The following is a 19,550-nucleotide window of genomic DNA, read 5'->3' on the forward strand; positions in this document are numbered from 1 at the left end:
GGGAGTTCTATAAACTCTATTTCATGGCCCCAAGAAAAGAAGAAACAAAAAATTATTCCTTCTTCTTCTTCTACTCTGTCACTGACTCTCAGAATTCTCTCCATAAATTGATGAAATTCAGTTTTTAAGGTTTGGCATGACTGCCACTAGCTGACAGCTCCAGAACATTAGGTCTCTAGTGGTTTGAAATATCCTAATTTTTATCCTAATTCCTTTAGAAACTGATTTTATTTTACAGAACTAGTGTCCCTATTTTCTTCTTCCTTTTTAAATTTTTTTTTTAATTTCCCATAGTGTTTACCTCTCTGGTATATTTATAATATAATCCTGCTCTCCTGTTTTCTGCTAGTTTAACAAACTGACTTTTCCTAGTCTTATTTGAAAAGATAGGGTTATCTGAAGATACATGTCTGCATGGGATTAGGAAATATATAAAATGTTCTATCTGCCCTAATTTAGAGTCTTTTGAATGCTGGGATCTTATCTCAGGCTTCTATACTCTCTACTTCTATGCATTTAAGTGCTCAGCTCTAATCAAACTTCCCTGAAATGTAGGGTTTTTTTGATTTATTTTCTTAAAACCTCTTCAAAAGGATTATGAAAGGCCATTAACTTGCAGTGCATCCTCTTGAACAAAAAAAAAAAGCATGAACCTTGAGATGGAAATAATGAAGGCTTTGAAAATCAGTCCAGAAGTTAATTTTTCATTTCCATGGCATTTCCAGCCCATGGATGATGAGAATGATGATATCAGGATCACATCCCAAACAAGGTTTATCATAAAAAGTCTCACTAAACAGGCAAAATGAAACAGTATTTTCAATGTAGCACATTCAGTTTGAGCACTTTGTAACCCGATCGAGAAAATTAACTGAGCACTCCATAAAGACAGCAAATTTCCAGAGAGCAGATGCTCCCCAATTTTATAAAATATGGCCTATGAGGTCCCCTTCTGGGAAATACATTTGGAAACGTAAGTCACACCTGGGAAAGCAACTTTGCACCCACAGTACTCATCAGTGAAGCCTATTGATCTGTCAGCCATACACAGCATGGAATTGAACATTCCCTAATTTATCAGGTGATTGATAACATTCTTGTTATGATCAGCATCTTTGCAGACACCCTGACAGAGGTTTTTTCACGCCAACACCAGTGTTTTTCTTCACTTCTGCTAGTGGATGGGTAAGTATTGGTCAGTACAGTTAAACAAGCAGAAGCCCAAAAACCAAGTGCAGTAAAAAATGACTAGTAAAAATAATGATGCTGACTCCTCAAAGTCAGGAGTTTGTAGCATACTACATCCATGGATCACTGATATTAAAAAATCCACAAAAGGTGTGAGCCCAAGAATCTCAAAAACACCTTTGACTTGTTACAGCCACCTTCACCAAGCCAAGTCCCCTCTGAGAGCACCTTCAATGTCCCACGAGCTCACGAGATGCGCTTGGGATCAATCCTGCTGCTTACCTGAAATTTCCTTCTGGCCACAAAATACTGCATCCTCCTGATGACTTTCACAGCTGTTCTGTGTGCTTCAGTCAGTCTGCCAAGGAACACAAACACAGACAGACATCAGCTGGGGGGGCAGGAGGGAGGAAAAATGTCTCAATGGAAGATGTTGACTCCGAGCACCGAAATGTACAACTGTGTTTTATCTTTACAATGCAAAACTGCAGTGTAGCAAGCTGTGAGTGTGTGGATGCTTTGTTCTGCTGCTTTGCCTTCCTGCAAATTGTGGTTCTAAGCATTCAAAACTGATAAGTGAGACAATGAAAGCAGGTGTACAAAGATAATACATGTGGAAGGGATTAGACAGGATTACTGTCAATGCACACAACTGGCATCAGTTTCAAGAATATTAAATGTTTTTAGAACCATGAATGCATTCCTTATTTTGCATTTACTGAGTGTTTGCCCATGAGCTCTATTGCACGGAAATTAAGTCCTTCAAAAAGTACTTTGAAGGAAAGAAAAATCAGTGTCTTAAAAAAAAAGCAAATAAAAATGAATACAACACATCCTCTCAGCACATTGTGTGTGTCTGTACTGGTATCCAAACACAGAATGAGACATTTTATAACTCAGCTGTATCACTTCACCTAGAGGATCCTGCATTTGCAGAACATTAATTGTGCCACTTGGCAGGCAATTAATTACCACACCTCTTCTTTATGGTGAATTTTGGCAGGGTAGAGAGGAAGCAGGAACATGCTAATTATAAGAACGAGTATTTTCTTGAAGGACTGACTCCTTCCCCATGGACTCCTTTATTCATTCAAAATAAGTGAACTAAAGAAAACAAAATTTTCTTTCCAAGGAAGTTGAATTGTTGGGAAATCTATGTTTTATATGGACATCATCCTTGACATGTGATGATAATCCCAGGAAAGCTTTCCAGCAAGAATCTCCTGAAAACACAATCTGCTGCCTCTTCCCAGTGTGTCTGGCTGGGGAAAAGGAAGTATTGGCTTGACCACCTACTTGACCACCACAGTTTAGAGACAGTCTTTAAAAAGTGGAAAGGTTACAGTGGATTATTTCAAATTGAAGGAAATAAACAAGCAGGGACTGTGTTGTAAGAATTAGCATACTAATTCATTTTTATAATTATTCTTTGGGGAAAACAGTGCTTATCCTAGAATATGCGGAGCTGGAAGGGACCCATCAGGATCATCGAGTCCAACTCCTGGTACCCCAATAATCCCACACTGTGCCTAAGAGCTTCTGATTGGGTGAAGATGCCATAGCCACAGGCTTTTAAAATAAGCTTTCAGTAGCTTTTGCTTGCTCTTTTCACTTCAAGTCCCAGAATATCATTACATAAATGCATAAACAGCTGTCTGTCCTGCCTATATGCCCATATTTCATTTATCTGTGTATATCATGCAGATCTCCACAAAAATACACTCACACATGCAAACACACAGGAGACAAAGCAGGGTGAGCATGACTGAAGAGCTACCTTTGTTGTGCACCATCAGCAGCACTGCTGAAGAGGAATCTTTACATTTGTGCAAGCCCATCAAGGGGATTTCACAAGTGTCACTGATGAGCTAGCAGCAGTTTAGCCTGCAGGACCTTTATTATGGTGGAAAAAAAGCTCTCAGCTTGACATGCAGGGCCCCAGCTGAGCTCCTGTGGCTGCTGACTAGAACAGAGATGACATTCTGCTTGCAAATGGCACAGAATTGATAAAGAAATCTTTGTCAGCCTTTACAACATTTTTTTTTAAATAACCACCAAAAAATCACAGTTTAAGGTTTAGGGGTTAGCCTACCTCCCCTGTGTAGCAGTTAAGATAAAAACTTGAAATTATCCCTTAGAAATAAATGATATAAAATTTCATATTGAGGGTTTTTTTATTAGGCTAAACCATATGAGATAGTTCAGGCACTGTTTAAACAGGCTTAAATAGACAAGTTTAAATAAGTCAGAGATGGAACCAAACCAAGGCAGTAATCTCATCCTAATTCCCCCCTTCAGCACAAATCAAGGCTACAGAACTTTTTCCATTGTGTTATCAAACCAAAGTTTTCAAAACAATGAGACTGAACTCTTGGGACTTGATGCACAGCTGAACAGGCCTCGTTTTTAGAGAGAAAAGTAATTTATTTGTCAAATACAGCTAAGAAGGTCACCCAACTGTTCATTCCAGAGCACTTGATATCATCATGTTCCAATTGGCAAAACTCACACCAGTCTCACTGGGAGAAAATTCTGAAATAGAAGTGACTGCTCAGATTTGATGGTCACTGAGAGTCAGAAATGTGTGAAACCTGACTTTGATGGAAAAATAGCATGAAAAGGTGCAAATCCATAGACTGAGACATTTGGATAAGTCATCTTAATTGTCCCAATAAATCCCCAGGGAGCACAGCAGCTCCAGATGAGATAAATTCCTGTTCTGTACAGCAACCAGAAATATCCTCCTGATGGGAGGTTGGGGTAGTGTGGGTGTGATCATAGACAATTTTTTTTTGGAGATTTTAATTGATTTTCAGAAGTTTCTGACCACTAATATCCACAATAGATAATTACAACTATTACTGACCAGGTAACATTTATCCCTGAATGCAGCCCAACATATCTACCCTGCTAAACTTTGTGTTTTATCCCAAACCCCTGGTTTGGGCAAAACTCTTTCAGGCTTGAAGGTGTGGGTCTGTCATGTGCCAGAAACATCCACCAGGAGAGAAGAAATGATCAGAGATGCTCAGGGCCCTGCTTTGGTGGTGCTCAGCAGGAGCACAGCACCACTTGCTGCAAATTTCCCAGATATTTTAGGATAAGCAGCTGATGAGACAACAGCCTGAGGGGTTGTGACTGACCCCACACTCTTTCCATGTGGCATTTTCTATGGAAACAATACAGAAAGGGACAGATCTACCCAGGGATTGTGGTTTCTAACTCCCTCGGGGTGAGGATTTAACTCCTTTCATAGCCTGGCTCCCAAAGAGCAGGACCTGAGCCCTTGCTCTGGGCAGGAACAGCAGTGGGTGGGTGGGTGCCCACGCCTCTGTCCCTACAGAGCAGCCAAACTCTCCTTCCTCTGTGCACCAGGGGGCAGTGGCACACACACACAAGGAGATGCTTTCCAGCACATTCAAACATTTAATTATTTTTAAAAATCTACCCAGAAACCCAAGCTTAAGTTCTCCTCATAAGGATGGAGTCCACACTGAGGGGGGTGAGTGGTTAGTATTGGCTGAGTTGTTTTTTTCTGTGTGTTATGCTCAAAAGAATATAATTAGAGCTTTATTGGCACTTCCATGCTTTTCCATCTTTTAACCTAAATAGCAGGAAATAACGTTTTGTCAAAATCCTCCCTTAAAACACTTTGTAAAGGAGAACAAAATGAAATTTGAACAGAAGTGATCTGGCTTTGGGAAAGTTATGAGCACATAAATTAATAATTGAAGCTTGCAAAATCTGTAACTATAATGGATACCATGAAATGTCTATTGAAATAACATATCCTTGGATCTATAAATTGTACTGACATCATCTCCAACGGTGTCTTCAAAAGGACCCAAGGCAGTGTGTGCTCCTCACCTCTCTGCTCAAGGATTTCTCAGCAGGATGCTCAATTTAAAAAGGGCTCCCAACTATCCTAAATTACAAGGAGTTGTTCCTAGTTTGGCTCCTGGGCTGTGCCTGTGGTAGGGCAGGGAGGAAGGGGAGGGGGTGGTGGTCCTGGACCATGGATGTTCACACAGTTTCCACCCTGGGGGGATGCTCAGGATCACTTGGCAGCTTCTCTGGAAGGGCTGGGGAAGGGGACTGGCTCAGCACCCCCCCGCAGGCTCTGGCTATGCCTGTGTGGGTGCAGAGCCTGGTGGGACAGCCCAAGGGCCACTGCAGGCTGGGCTTGCTCCTCTGCTCAGGGCTCAGACAGCACTGAAAGGCATCACTTTCAGCTAAAACACTTGGATGTATTTAAGACTGCCTTTTTATTTCTTTTTTCTTTTTTTTTTTTTTTTTAACTGCAGGAAGGCTGTAGCTAGAGCCAAAGAAGCCAAACATTTTCTTTTTTGTTGGAAATAATTGAACCAGAGGAGAAAATAGAGATGATGCAATCCAAAGGAACTGTAAAAACTATCCCAGTGGGATGTTTTTATAATCTTTCTTTGATATGGCATTCTGTTTGTTAAAAGCTGGTGTTGACCAGTTCAGATGTACTCGTTTTTTTCTTCTGTATGGAGTCTGATAACTTCCAGCCTAATGTGCTTGGGAATATTTTAAATGAAAAAAGATACCTAAATACCTAAAGCCAGGCAGAATTACAATTATTGCAGGCCATGCTGAGGTGCAGCTCAAGTCTCCAAACAAGCCTGATAAGTGGGATGCATTTTCAGTGCAGCAGCATTTTTCAGTCATTAGAGTTGACTTCAGTGTAGGGATCAGGGAAGGGACTTTGCCCAGGCTGGGCTGCAGGGTGGCTGCAGATAGTGGGATGTGCATTCCACACTGGTTTTCCTGAAGTTTATTCAGGTGTCGTGCATTAGAGGAGTTAGTCAGTGTGACATCATGAGCTGTGGAAAACAAAGGCCACTTCAGCAAGGCCAGTTATAGCTCTCTGTCCCAATTGGCGAAACTGGTTTGAGGATACACACTCACAATATGTGGGTTACTGCTGAGCTTCATTCATTTGTCAGATTTTCATGGCTTAGCAGGAAAACACATAGAGAGTCACACTAACTCTGTTTTGATACTGGTCCCTGGATGGTTGGTAACTCCTGCGCAGAGTAACATACAGCTCTGGAGCTGTCCACTTGGCATTAGTTGCTAAGGCAGTAAAAACAGGGACTAAATCAGTGATGGCAACTGAAATGTACAGAAGTTACTTGAGAACTCAGCCCTCCATCTGCCTTTTTGCTTTCCCATCACATTTGATTAAGATTATTCACTTTCCATCTCCGTTTCTAGGAAGAACATTGATTCCTAGTCTGAACTTTTAATTTTTTCCCCATGGGCAATTATCTCAAATGGGCTGATATTTCATTGGTAAAATTTAAAGGAAATCTTATTTGCATGGAAAACAAGGGACAAGAAGGGTGGGAGCAGAGGAATCAGAAAGAAGACAAAATTAGAGAGCTTTTTGCAGGCAGATGAAGAAGTTGGCCATATGAAGTCACACAAAATGGTTCTCATCACAAGGGAAAGGATCTTATATAATGTGGTTTTAAAACTAAGGGAAACTGCAATATCCAAATTTAAAAAAAACCACCTTCCCTATAAATGAAAATATTATTGCCTTCAGCCAAGCCAAGCCAGACAAAATGCCTTGAGCTCTTTAAACCACAGGAGTTAAGAGAAGGTTGCAGCTTGAGTCTGACATGCAAACACCTGGAACTGTCAGGCAATGATCCTGATTCCAGAGCTCATCCCAGGCCAGGAGTAGCAGAGAAGCACAACAGAAATATAACACGAGAGGTTTCCAGCCTTGTAATATTTCATCAAAGCCCTGTAAAGAACAGACACTTCTGGAGCATTTCCACCCCTTACATGATGGAAATTATATAAGATGCTATTTGTACTGAAACCTGAGGGAACATTTCAGAAAATTTTGGCACAGCTTTACTTTTCCCTTTATTCCTAATCACCACTCCACCTTAAATCTACCTCACCTCTATTGTAACTATATCCTCACCTGAACCTTTTCAAGCCTGTGTTTGGCTCAAAGCTACAAATAAATTAGGATTGGCTTCTCTCAGAACAGAGCAGCCTGGAGGCCTCTTTGGCTTCACCAGGCTCTGCTGACAGCCTCAGTTTGTGAAGGAATGCTGCAGACTGCAAATCCCTCCTCTGCAGGTACAGTCCTGGATAGGAAAAAGTACAGAATTGAGAGAGTACAGCTTGTGAGAGAGTATAGCTTGTGAGGGGCTGCTTTCTGGGATCTGGTTGTTTTGCTGAAGATTTTGTGGCATTTGCTGTGTCCACCCACCCATCCATCCCACATACACTGCTGCCTCTGAATTCATTCCAGAACACAGCTGCCTCTACTTCTACCTGCCCCTCTAACCTGACCTTCCCTGAAGTGAAGGGGAAACAAAGCAGATTTCCTACAGCAGGGAATTTAGGGTCAGGGAAGACAGGACAACAGCTCTGAGGGCAAACTACCAGAAGAGGAAGAACTAGGACATGTTTAGAGGCAACAACAGGGCAGACAATATACTGGCAAAGGAAACACCACTGGGAGAAGCAGCAGCACAGAGTGTTTTCTTCATGTTGTCCAGGAACAGAATAAAGTAAGCAAAAAGCTCCTGAAAATGCTCAGAGGTGGATGTGACCTGCTCACTGAATGTGATTTCATGAAGAAGAAAAGCCCCTGGACTTGGAATTGTTTTTCTCAACTGCAGACAGTTGGAGTTTTCAGTTACAAGTTTGTTCTGCAATATTACAAAGTGGGTTTATTGAGAAAGTGGGAGAAAAGCACTGTGTTGGTCCCCTGCTAATTAAAATGCATAATTAAAATGAGTAATTAAGCTTACTACAGAATGCTCTTGTGTCTGGGAGCCCAACTGCCCTTGGAGAACAACTCATCTGCTGAACTGTCTCTGGGAATTAAAGTAGCCATTGGATACTGTGGTTACATCTTTCCTCTATTTTTTGTTGGCAGCAAAATAAAAGTCCCTGGTCTCTTTTCTGCCATTTTATTTCTTCCATTCTTGCAATGTCAGAACAAACAAGATGATGTCATAGGAATGTCTTTTCAGTGTGGAAATGCAAACACAGAAAGATTTTCTTTTTTTCTTTTTTTTTTTTTCCTTTTTTTTTTCTGAGCAAACAGCTTCTAGAAATTGCCACAATAACTTCCTGTGTTAGCTCTGACCATCACTATTGCTGGTCCCAGGATAGGTGAAAGACTCCTGTCTCCATGCCAGCTCTCATTTGCTTAGAAAACACCCTTAAACCACAAACCCCTTATTGGGATGTGGACAGATACTGGCAGATAATGATATGTTTTATCCCACATATTACAATATTCACTGATCCTAGCAGCCAAGTAATTTTTTTTTTTTTAATTCTCTCTCCTTAAAACTTGATCTTCATCAATTCATCTTTTAAAAAATGCCTACAGACCATTTAGCTGCTAAAAGACACTGCAGAGACAGCCATCACCAAGTCCAAACAACTCCCCAGAGACACCTTTCTGGAATCTGAATAGCCTTCACATCTGTGCAACACTGCCTTATTCCACAGGTTCTGGTTTGCTCACTTTAAAAAAAATGCCACAACCAAAATTAATGAACTTTAGGGCTTTATTTTCCTCCTCTCTGTATTCAGCATTTATGGGAACAACGTGGTGTTGTTAATATACACCAATGACTGAGCGCTGTATTTATGCCTCAATGATTTTCTGTCATGAGAATATAATGCCTGGCAAAGGCTGATTCTCTGAAATACCAGTTTGTTTGGGGTCATTAATCTTAATTCCTATCTTGCCTGAATAGGAACTGGATAACAGTCAAGTCAGGGAATAGTTCTGAGAATTAAAACTTCAATGCCTTTTGGGCTGCCCAAGGCTTCGCATTTCTTTTAAAAAATATGAAATTAATTAATGAGCACCAAGTGCAAGGGAGAGACCCTGTGGAATAACCCAAACTGCTTCTTGTGGTTTTAAAAAACAAAAACCCAGTGGCTTTTGGCAGGATCTTTCCTTAGTAGTTCTTGTGATTTAGTAGTTGCAGCAGGGGCTGTGGAAACACAACTCCTGGTTTCTTGAACTGATTGATGTGACTGGCCCCTCTGTTTCCTGGTGATCTTTTTCAAGTTCTTTTACCTGGCTGTGCTCTAGTTTATATGTCTATAAAATAGGTGTAAAACCTGTTTAACTCATGGAGCTGTCATGGGGATTTTAAAGCAATTAGCAGTCCCAAATGAAGTTGTAATTTATTAAGACAATGAGTCAGCAGGAAAAAAAAAAAGAGTAGTGATAATATGTTTATCCCTTAATGGTGATAAGAAACAAGGGATACTGGTCTGCAGCTTGGGATAAACTGCCAAGTCACTGAACCCTGAGCAGAGGCTGCTTTCCAAAGCATTCTCCCCTCCCTACCTGCCCTGCTCCTCCTCTGAGCACCTGAGCAATCCATGTAGGAATCAGTTCCCTGTTCACCAGATCCTGGCAATGCAAGACACCCAGAGCATCTGAAGCCAAACAGGACCATTAGATCATAAATGTGACCTGCTCAACAGTGCAGGGGATTGCATTTCACACAGCTGCCCTTACCCTGAGCCAAAACCCTTGTGTAGGACTAAAGTAACTTTCCAGAAAGGCAACTGGCCTTGATAGAAAGACCTTTATATACTGTTAAAAAGTGCCTTATTTTTTATTTTAATTTGTCAGCATTCAGCTTCTAGGCTCCTCTCTCCAACTGGAGTAGCAGAGCAATTTTAGTCTTTTCCAGGCCTATCTTTATTCCAGGGACCTTCAGGGGTGCCAGATGCACAGCCCATGGCCTGGCAGGGAAACCAGGCTCTGGTGTGGGGAGGAGAGAGTACAGTACTGCCCTCTGTGGAATTGCAAGGGGAGACTGAAATCCTACTTTTTTTTTTTTTTTTCTTCATTATTTTTCTGCCTGTGGTTTGAATCATGCTACTAGTAATTACAGAAACTCATAATGGAAAGGCTTAGACTGGCTAGAATGGAGGATGAATGGGAAGGTCTGTGTGTGGAAGTGTTAGAAAGGGAACACCAGCAAAAAAAGCCCTGTGAGGGTGGCAGGTGCATGAACATCACAGCACAGTTATGAACAACTTTTGAAAATACTCAGTTCAGGAACACAAAGGAACAGGTTCAGTCAGAACTGAAAAATCCCACTAAGAGGTGATGGTAGGACAGTACAGAACAGGGCTGGAGTTTTTAGACACTCTGGTAAGAAGACAGAGTAGAGGAAATAAAACCTAATCATTCCCAGAGGTGTCAGAGCACAGAGGAAATAAAAGATCCTGGTCACTGTAGGCTACCAAAGGTAAAAAAGGTTTGGTGGCACCTGGGATCCTGAGAATGTCCCAGCATGAACACTCAGCAGAGAATTACATGGGCCTCCACACAATGGCAAGAAATCCTGAGCATCCCACCTGGATGCTGAGCTGGGACACAGGCTAGGGGACACACAGAATGGTGTTTGTGAGTAGCTGCCTATGGGTTGTGAATGGCTGAAACTTGCCACCTTCACAGAAAATTACTTCGCTCTTTGTTAATGTTTGGTATCGAGCATTGGGACACAACAATCAGTTTATACCAGCAGAAAAGCCCCTTGAAAACTGGTTCTCAAAGTGATCTCCTCTTTGATCACCTGCAGATTTGCCTTTTCAAAGTCTTCTCAAACCCACAGATATCCCCTCAAGGTCCATGCAAACTTCTATCACAACCCATTTTGAGCCCCAATGCCAGTTTCTACAAACCCCTGTGCCAAGAAAGGATATTGCTTTGCTACTGGAGGAACTGCCACTTCAAAACCAGATAAAAATCATGTATCTTTAAAAGGAAAAAAAAAATTAATGTGCTTGAACTGTTTTGCAGACAACAGTGATCATAGTCATAGAACCTCAGAGGGAACTTTACGTGACCACAGACACGTATTATTTTTCCACTCTGTATTTCATGTAAGAACATGCATAAAAATCCTACAGGTCTCACTTGCCTAATACTGAAAATATGCAGTGCTTATCAATAGTTTACAATAGAAATAAATATCTTGTGAAGAAATTGCAAGCATCACTTGTGAAAACAATCACTGAAACCAGAAGTTTTGCTGAGCTGCTTATTTCAAGAGATTTCACTTACTCATTGAGAAACTTCTTTCTGTTCAGAGATTGTGCATTTTTTTCTTTACTTTCAGGAACAGATGCTATCCTCTTGGCATTTTTATTTTTCTGGCAGACCTTTAGCTCAGCCAGTGGATGAACAGAAGGAAAGTGTTCATATATTAATTGCTTGTGACTTACTATTAAAGAACAGGAAAAATTCTGTTTTCAATGTAAGTGAGGAAATCTGCGCCTTTGTGCTCTGGGGAATTCTGATTTTCCTGTCTTTGTTTCCATCCTAACACAAAGGAAAAGTACTTTAAAAGTCATTACAAAACAAAAGATTCTGAAAGCATTTGAACCTGAAATGATAATATGCTTCAGTTTTGCCCCCTCCATTTTAAATGCACTTTTGATAAAAAAAGAAATATTTTATCCTCTTATAAAATGAATACATTTTACCTGGTTTATGCCCTTTCTCCTCCCTGTAACTGGGACTCTTCCCTGCAGACAGACCCTGCATTGCATCATCTGCTGCAGGATGAAGACCACATGTCTCAGAAAAGATGTAAACTGGTTTACAGCATACTACTGAAGAATGACATATCCATGCTATGAATCCCATGAAACAGCAAATCATCCTGGGAAGACTCAGTTCAAATAATGAAATGAGCTTTGACAATTTTCCACTGATAACAATGTCCTGAATTCTGCCTCCATCAAAAGAGCTTTGTTTTTACTCCTCTGTTACAAAATTAAATTCATAAAACTTCCACTGCCGGCCAAAGTTTTTGTCATGCAAGAACTCCATTTTTAAGTGTTTTTTCCCCCTCTTTTGAAAGATCATCAGCTCTTTTTTTCATGGAAAGTTATTAGCAAATGAGTATCTGGTAGAAGCAAAAGATAGCCATTTACTCTGGAGTGCAGGAGGTGAGCTAATTAGCAGGATAATGGCTATTAGTGCTTCAAAGTCTCAACCTTTTGGGTTTTGATTTTTTTGTGTGTGTTTTGTTTGGGTTTTTTTAATTGGGCCTTGAGGATGCCAGTACTTCAATCAAAAGTGTTTCTAAATAATTATGCACTCATTAAGGTGGCTAACCACCTGAATGGCTGCAATTAGAACACTTGATATAAACAATTAATTATGTTAGCACTGCTGAAGGCTGTTTTTAAGATCTAGATACAGAAATATGTTCAAACAAAGCAATCCCCAAATCACAAGGGGATCTTTATTTCATTTGACACATGCCCACTGATTGTTCTCTGACAACAATCTCAGAACTCCTCTTGGAAGCCCTGAGTAAGAATGAAATAAAAATTGAGAATGATGCTGTCAGTACTCCCACTAAAATGGAATTATTTTCTTTATCCAAGGAACTGATATATAGAAATTGCCTCAAATCAGTTTTGTCTTCTCCTTGAGCAACTGGCTTTATTCTGGATCTGAAGGATCTTACTGCAGAGATGATGCAGCAGCTCAATCATTTATGTACTCAAGCCCAAAATTTCAGTGCTTCAAAAAGTGAAATAGGTCATGACCCTCTGTACATGTGGAGCTGAAGTAAAAATGTACTTCTTCTCCTCTAATTTAATTCTCTTACACAGAAGTCTCCCAGCATTCTGCTGTCTTCCAACAAGTCCTCACAACATTGAGCTGGCTTGAAAATGAATTACAGGTGTAGTTTTCTAAAAGTTCACAAAACTATAAACTTCAACCCCATTCCAAAAGAGCTTGACACAATTTATCTTTTTGCTTGGCTAATATGCAAAAAGAAACTATGCAAAATCTCAGGTTTGGCATGGATTTGAAACAAAACCACTTGAAAGGCTGCAAATTAAAGAGAATTTTCTTTGACAATTTCAGTTTGCCCAAACCTGAAACTCAAAGCAAACCTCAGGGCAGAAGTGCAAACCAGAACAGATAGAAATCAACACACGTTTACACAACATTCCATGAATCAAAGGTACCTGATTTCACATGACACCAAGCAGAGGCTGACAAAACAGGAATCAGACAGGAACAGTTTTGAGCATGATCTACTTCACATTTAACTAAATAATTCAACTCTCCTGTTACCAGTCCTCTAACCATGAAGACTCATAATCTCAAGTTTTAAGGTCTTTTTCCAATCTTAAAATTCCTATTGTCATCACTTCAACCTTTCTCAAGTTTTCAAGTCTCATGCTGTGAGAACTACAGGGGAAATAAAACCATTTTATTCTACCCAACCCTATTTTAAAATGTGTTCTCTGTGGAATAATCACCTGTACTGGTGAACCTGTTGAGTCTGAGTGATAACTGATAATTCCCCAAAATTATAAAGTGTCATCAAGATAATTGATAATGGACACTTACAGACTATGGAGACACTTGAAAATACACAGAAAGTTTAAAAAAATATATCATCCCTGTGTGTTGTTTTTCAGATACCTCAGGTTGGGTTTTGAAACTGCAGTTTCCATTCCTGGCAGCAAAGCGAAACCCTGAAGTGTTTACACACCTCTCCTACACCTTCCAAAATAGCTCTTTAATGGAAGTACCTAGGGAATGGGGAACTAGTTAACTTTCCAAATGACTGAGGAAAAATACCTGCATAGGCCAAGATCTGTTCAGAATTAATGAAGGGCTGCAAACCCACATCCAAGTAATTCTGTACATGAGTTATTTCCCTGAGAGCAGAGGCTGTGGACAGATATCAAACCATATTAAAAATTAAAGTTTGCAATATGGTAGCCCACTTATGCAATTAAAAGTGTGTTTCTTTTCAGGGAGTGTTCTTCAGTTATTTATCCTCATTATTTCTGCATGATTTTATTGCATATTTTTATATTGGTCACAAGAAAATTGGGCATTTTGGAGACAGACACATATATGTATAAAACACCACATTTAATTCACTTCCATGAGTTAAGCTCTTTGGTGAATTTCAGAAAATACTTAAACATGAACTAAAGTATATGCAAAGTTCTAGGTTGTGATCATAAATATGGAAAAATACAAACCTGATTTATAAGCTCAAAATAATCTCTCAAGAGTGTTTTAGCCATAGCTTTAATAGCATGAAAATGACTAATTTAAGGTCAGGAGTAATTTAGTTTTGACTGACTTGGCAATCCTTTGTTCTCTGGGTCATGTAAGTGTTGAGTAAATTATAAACCTGTAATTCTATCCTGAGGTCAAGGAACTTCAGAACTGATTTGATATATTGGTCTCCTGGAAAGTTCTTCCAAGGCCAGTACCCCCTAAACTGTGTTTATGAGTTGACTGCATTAATAACTGATAGAGTCATGTAATATTAGCAAAGGTGAAATATACCCTTAAAAAGAAGAGTGTGCCCAAACTGGGATTTTTCAATGAGAGACAGACAAATCAGATATATCTGTGAGAAGTCAGATTTCTACACAGTGCTGAAAAAAACCAAACATAACTGAGAAAAGGTGTAGATGTTTGATTTCATTAAGAGAGCCAGACTGATTATTCTTGTGAACATTACATGGGATAATTCTGTGTTTGTGAAGCAAAACTTCACATTCATATCTTACATGGGGCAAAAATAGACAAGCCATCAACTACTTTTACAGACTATGTCAGAAGCATAAATGCATTAAGAAAATAAGGAACTGCTCACTTAATGCAGGCTTTGCTCTATCCCATAACACTTGCCATTGAAAATCTGAAATGAGATGTAAAGTGAGATGTTTTCCATTCAAGAATTAAGCGTGCATTATATCAGCACTTCTTAATTTTGAACCTTGTCATGTTTCCAAATGAAAGTCATCTCACTGCTAAAGAAATATACTGTAAAGCCCAGACAAAACACCTGGACTATTCTTTCATCATCAGGCAAAAATTAAAGTTAATGGTCCTCAAAGTGTTTAGGGCTCTTTCTCTTGCCCAACATCACAGGACTTACTAGTAAGAGGTATATTCAGATTACTCTGTACAGTTCTGATTTAAAAGAAACTCAATAGTAATCACAATCTGAAATCTTGAAATCCTTAAGAATAACCTGGTGTTAAACTTGAGCATTCCTGTCAAAAATCAGAATTAGGCTGCCCCCACCTCCAAGTCTGTAGATTTCGTATTAACATTAACATCTCCTGGTAATGATGAATATTTCTCCTGGACAGTCCTTGGCTATCTCCTTTCAAATTCCTAGCAAGAGCACTACACTTTTACTGTATAATAATCCAACACCTGGTTAGATGAACCAGCCATAAACACACACGCAGGTTAAAGAAATAATCAACACCAGAATTAAAACTCCTCAGACTCTTCCCACAATGGATTACAGTGTTTGACCTGGTCATGCAGTAAGAAACACTTTGAAAAGTGGCATTATATTGTTGACAGTACTTCAGGCTCTTCCAGCTCCTGTCCCTGGTCCCAGAGAGCAGAGCTCAGGGCCTGCCCCTCCTGTTCCCCTCAGCACAAGCTGTGACTGCCATGGCTGCCCTCAGCCTCCTCCAGCTGAACAGACCAAGTGCCCTCAGCTGCTCCTCACACGATTCCCCTCAAGGCCCTTCACCATCCTCATGCTCTCCTTTAGATGCTCTCTAATAGTTTAATGTCTCTTTGATATTGTGGCACCCAAAAGTCCACACAATATTCGAGCTGAGGCTGCCCCAGAGCAGAGCAGGAGAATCCCTCTGTGGCCCAGCTGTGCCTGATGTCCCCAGGACAGGGATGTCCCTCCTGGCTCCAGGACACTGCAGCCTCATGTCCACCTGGCCATTGACCAGGAGCCCCTCCAGGTCCCTTTCCCTGGCACTGGTGTCCAGTGTGTCCATGCATCCAGGGCTGCCCCATCCCAGGCCCAGGATTGGGCCTTGTCCCTTGGTGATTACCCAGCCCTGCCATTTGTGGGGTCTCTCTGCAGGGCCTCACTGCCATGGGGGAGTCCACAGCTCCTCCCAGTTTAGTGTCATCAGAAAACTGACCAAGTATTCCTCAGGGTGCTGCACCCAAGTCATTACTGAGGAAGTTGAAGAGCACAAGGTCTGATGATGGGGCCCTGCAGAAGCCCCATCAGTGCCAGCCTGATGTCACCGCAGGCACTGTTACCCTTTGTGCCCAACCTGTGAGCCTGTTGCTCACCCATCATGTTATCTAGCTGTGGGCTGGACAGTTTGTCCAGAAAAATCCTGTGAGAAACAGCATCAAAAGCTTTGTTAAATTCCAAAAAAGTTCATCTTCTGGCTTCCCTGGATCAGCTAGATGGGTTACCCTGTTGTAGAAGGCAATCAGGTTTGACAAACAGAACTTTCCCTTCATGAAGCCATGCTGGCTGTGACCAATGACTGTGCTGCCTTCCAGGTGTTTTTCAATCCCTCCCAGAATCATATTTTCCATGATTTTCTGGGGCACTGAAGTGAGACTGATGCAGCTTTGTGAATTGGCTCAGAGCTGGATCCCAAGGATGATGGACAGAGCAGTGAGGGAGGGATGTGCAGCTGGAGCAGGACCTGCCCATCAGCCATGGAGAGCTTTGTGTTGGCTCAGCCTCAGCCTGACTCACTCCTTCAGCTCAGGAACACCACAACAGGCATCTGACAGCTTGTGAAAAAACAGGGGAAGCCTGGCAGGTTTGAGAAGCAAGTGCTGTAACTGCATCTGGCAGGGGAGGAGGGCAAATTAGCAGTGAAAACAGCCTGTGCTGACTTGAGAATGAGGGCACTTGAACTGGCTGACTGGGAGCTGGCTTGCATAAATATTATTTACATTATATGCAAGGTAGAACTTATCTCCTTATGCTGAGCACAGGGCATTGGCACGTTCCTCACTGAGGGTCAGAGGGAGTTTAGCTCAGGTCTAGGCTTTAACAACATCAATAGAAGGGTGAGGGCTTGAAGCAAGGATTAAACTCCGGGTTTAAGTTGCACCACAAGCTTCTCCCCAAATATTCTGTGAGTAGCAACTTCTGACTGTTCACTGTGAAAAGCAATAAATTTGAACAGATGATGTGTGGGACAGAAGATTTAGTGACTAAAGGCTGCTCTCTACAACACACAGACTTCCTAAATTTGCAGTCACTGTTTTGCTTTTTAATCTCCATCAAAAGCATCTTCTTAATTCTCTATTTCAGTTTCTTGGTGTATCAGTTCTACAAAATAAAATTTCAGTTTGCTAACATTTATCAGCTGTATTCTAAATTAAAGATATTTTCTGGGAGATACTGAAAGAAACTTCCCTCCTCCTTCATTTTAGATAATATATACTGTATGGAGAGTGTATGGTGTATTGTATATTTTCTATAAAAACATTACACTTTTAACTTCCTTGGGACCACGTATAAAAATATTTGTACATGAAATTATAAGATAGGCTTTGAAATTTATGCCATAAATTTCTGTTAATGTTCTAAAAATATTTGTTCAGGAAAATGAAATTGCAGTAAAATATTTTACTACAGATCAGTCAAAGGTTCTCAAAACTTTATATTCTTAAAAAACAATCTTTCAAGCTATAAAACAGAGTTCCATTTTAGATATCAAAAAGGCAAATTTAACCAGCTTGGCTTAATTAATACCAAGCAGTTTCACGTTTTAGAAAACACTGAGATCTAAAGTGGAATAAAGTCAAGTTGTAGGCATTTTCTTTTATTACATACATGTCTTAATTTTGTTGTCTAGAAACTGATGCTGTTAGAGGCAAATGGCAGTGGATGGGAGATTATGTGCATATTTCCTATAGCAATTAGCACTAATGAGAGCAGGATGTGCTGCCCAGCATAAAAAACTCCAAGCATACAAATTGTTAATAAATTTGACTCACAAGCCAGAAAATGAATGCAGCATTCAGAACAATGTGTGGTCCCAGATCTATTTCTGAGGGAACTCCTTGGGGTGTCCCAAACCTCAGTCAGGAGCTCAGCCCCACCTGGATGGGGTTTTGCCCCACTCCCAATGGCTTTTGCCACTCACAGTAGAAGCTCCTCCACCATTTCTGCTGACACAAAACTCCCTTAAATGACAGCAGATTTCCCTCAAGAAGGTTCCAAACAGCCCCCAAATCACAGGCACAGCATCAGCACTTTCTTGTGTGTCTTCATGAAAAGCTGTTTCCCCTCCAATCCCCACCTAAAGACCATGGTCAGGTGAATTTGAGTCCCCAGGAGCTCTCAGCTTTCCCAGGAGCTCAGCACAGCTGCAGACAGCCCTGAGCCCAGCTCCCATGGGAGAAGGCTCCTCACTGCAGCCCCTGCTCCCCACCCTGCTCACACTGCCTGGCCCTGACTGACACCTTGGAGTGGCTACCTAAAACAAAACCTAGACAAGATTAAGAGAATAAAAATGAGTATTTATTAAAGACCTTCAATATAAAACCTTGCTCACCCAAAAACCTCGCAGAAGCTAGACCCAAGATGGACGATGGTCACAAGTTTTGCACACAGATATAAGCTTGGTCCTTTTACATAATCCTCCAATTACAGTTTCAGGTAATGAAGCCATGTACCCCCAGTTTGCTAACCCCAAACTCCCCTTTTTTTATAACTTTTGGTGCCTGAGGTAGTAAGGTATCCTTGAGTCAGGGCAACAGCTGCTGACAGGCTATGGAGCTTTAGAGCTACACACTAAATAAAGGATTGCAGGATTACAAGTGTATGAAAAATACATAAAGGCTAAAATCCTAATGCATCACAACCACCTGCAAATGCCAGTTGCCAAAGCTTGCTCTCTGCCCTGCCTTCTCTGCAGGAATCCCACACGTCTGGATGCCAAAATCCTTCAGGGTGCTTGTGCTGAACACACTGAGCATCTGCCCAGTGCCAAGGGAAGAGCACAGAGAGATTGATGGGCTGTGGGCACAGGCTCAGGTTTAGGAATTTACTCCACCAATTTACTAATCACCATGACTCTTTTAGATGTGCCCAAATACTTTTTTCCCTTGCAGCATTAGTGTGTTTGCCAGCAGTTGGAAATAGTTTATCTTCCTCTCATTCCCATCAGCAGCAAGCAACAGCTCCTTGGGCTTGTGTCAATTTTAATTTATATATTTTTTTAAGGGGGAAGGGCATATTTTTGTTCTTCTTTCCATACTTAACACAATTTTATTGTAGTTCATGTTTCATCTCTAAACACAACAAACTTAAGGTCATCTCAAGGTGTTGCTCAAAACAAAAGAATCAAGAACACCAATAATCACACCTGTATTAGAGACAGATCTCCAAAAACCATGTCTCTACATAGAGTTTTTCTGTTTTCCATTGCAATAGATTCTGGTAAGAGAGGAAAGAGAAAAAAAAAAAAAAAAAAGAATTTATATACTATTTTTCTGTATCTCCTTTCCAGCT

At 40.8% G+C, this 19,550-nt stretch overlaps 1 protein-coding gene across 1 annotated transcript in view; it reads right to left on the reverse strand.

Annotated features, from left to right (window-relative positions):
* Positions 1-19,550, reverse strand: part of LOC131082426 (potassium voltage-gated channel subfamily KQT member 1-like) — a 400,826-nt gene that overhangs the window by 183,206 nt on the left and 198,070 nt on the right. The window contains exon 13 of the mRNA XM_058022324.1: positions 1,471-1,546. Coding sequence (XP_057878307.1) covers positions 1,471-1,546 — 76 coding nt within the window. The remainder of the gene's footprint in view (positions 1-1,470; positions 1,547-19,550) is intronic.

This window comes from Melospiza georgiana, chromosome 4 (genome assembly GCF_028018845.1).
Source record: "Melospiza georgiana isolate bMelGeo1 chromosome 4, bMelGeo1.pri, whole genome shotgun sequence".
Lineage (NCBI taxonomy): Eukaryota > Metazoa > Chordata > Aves > Passeriformes > Passerellidae > Melospiza > Melospiza georgiana.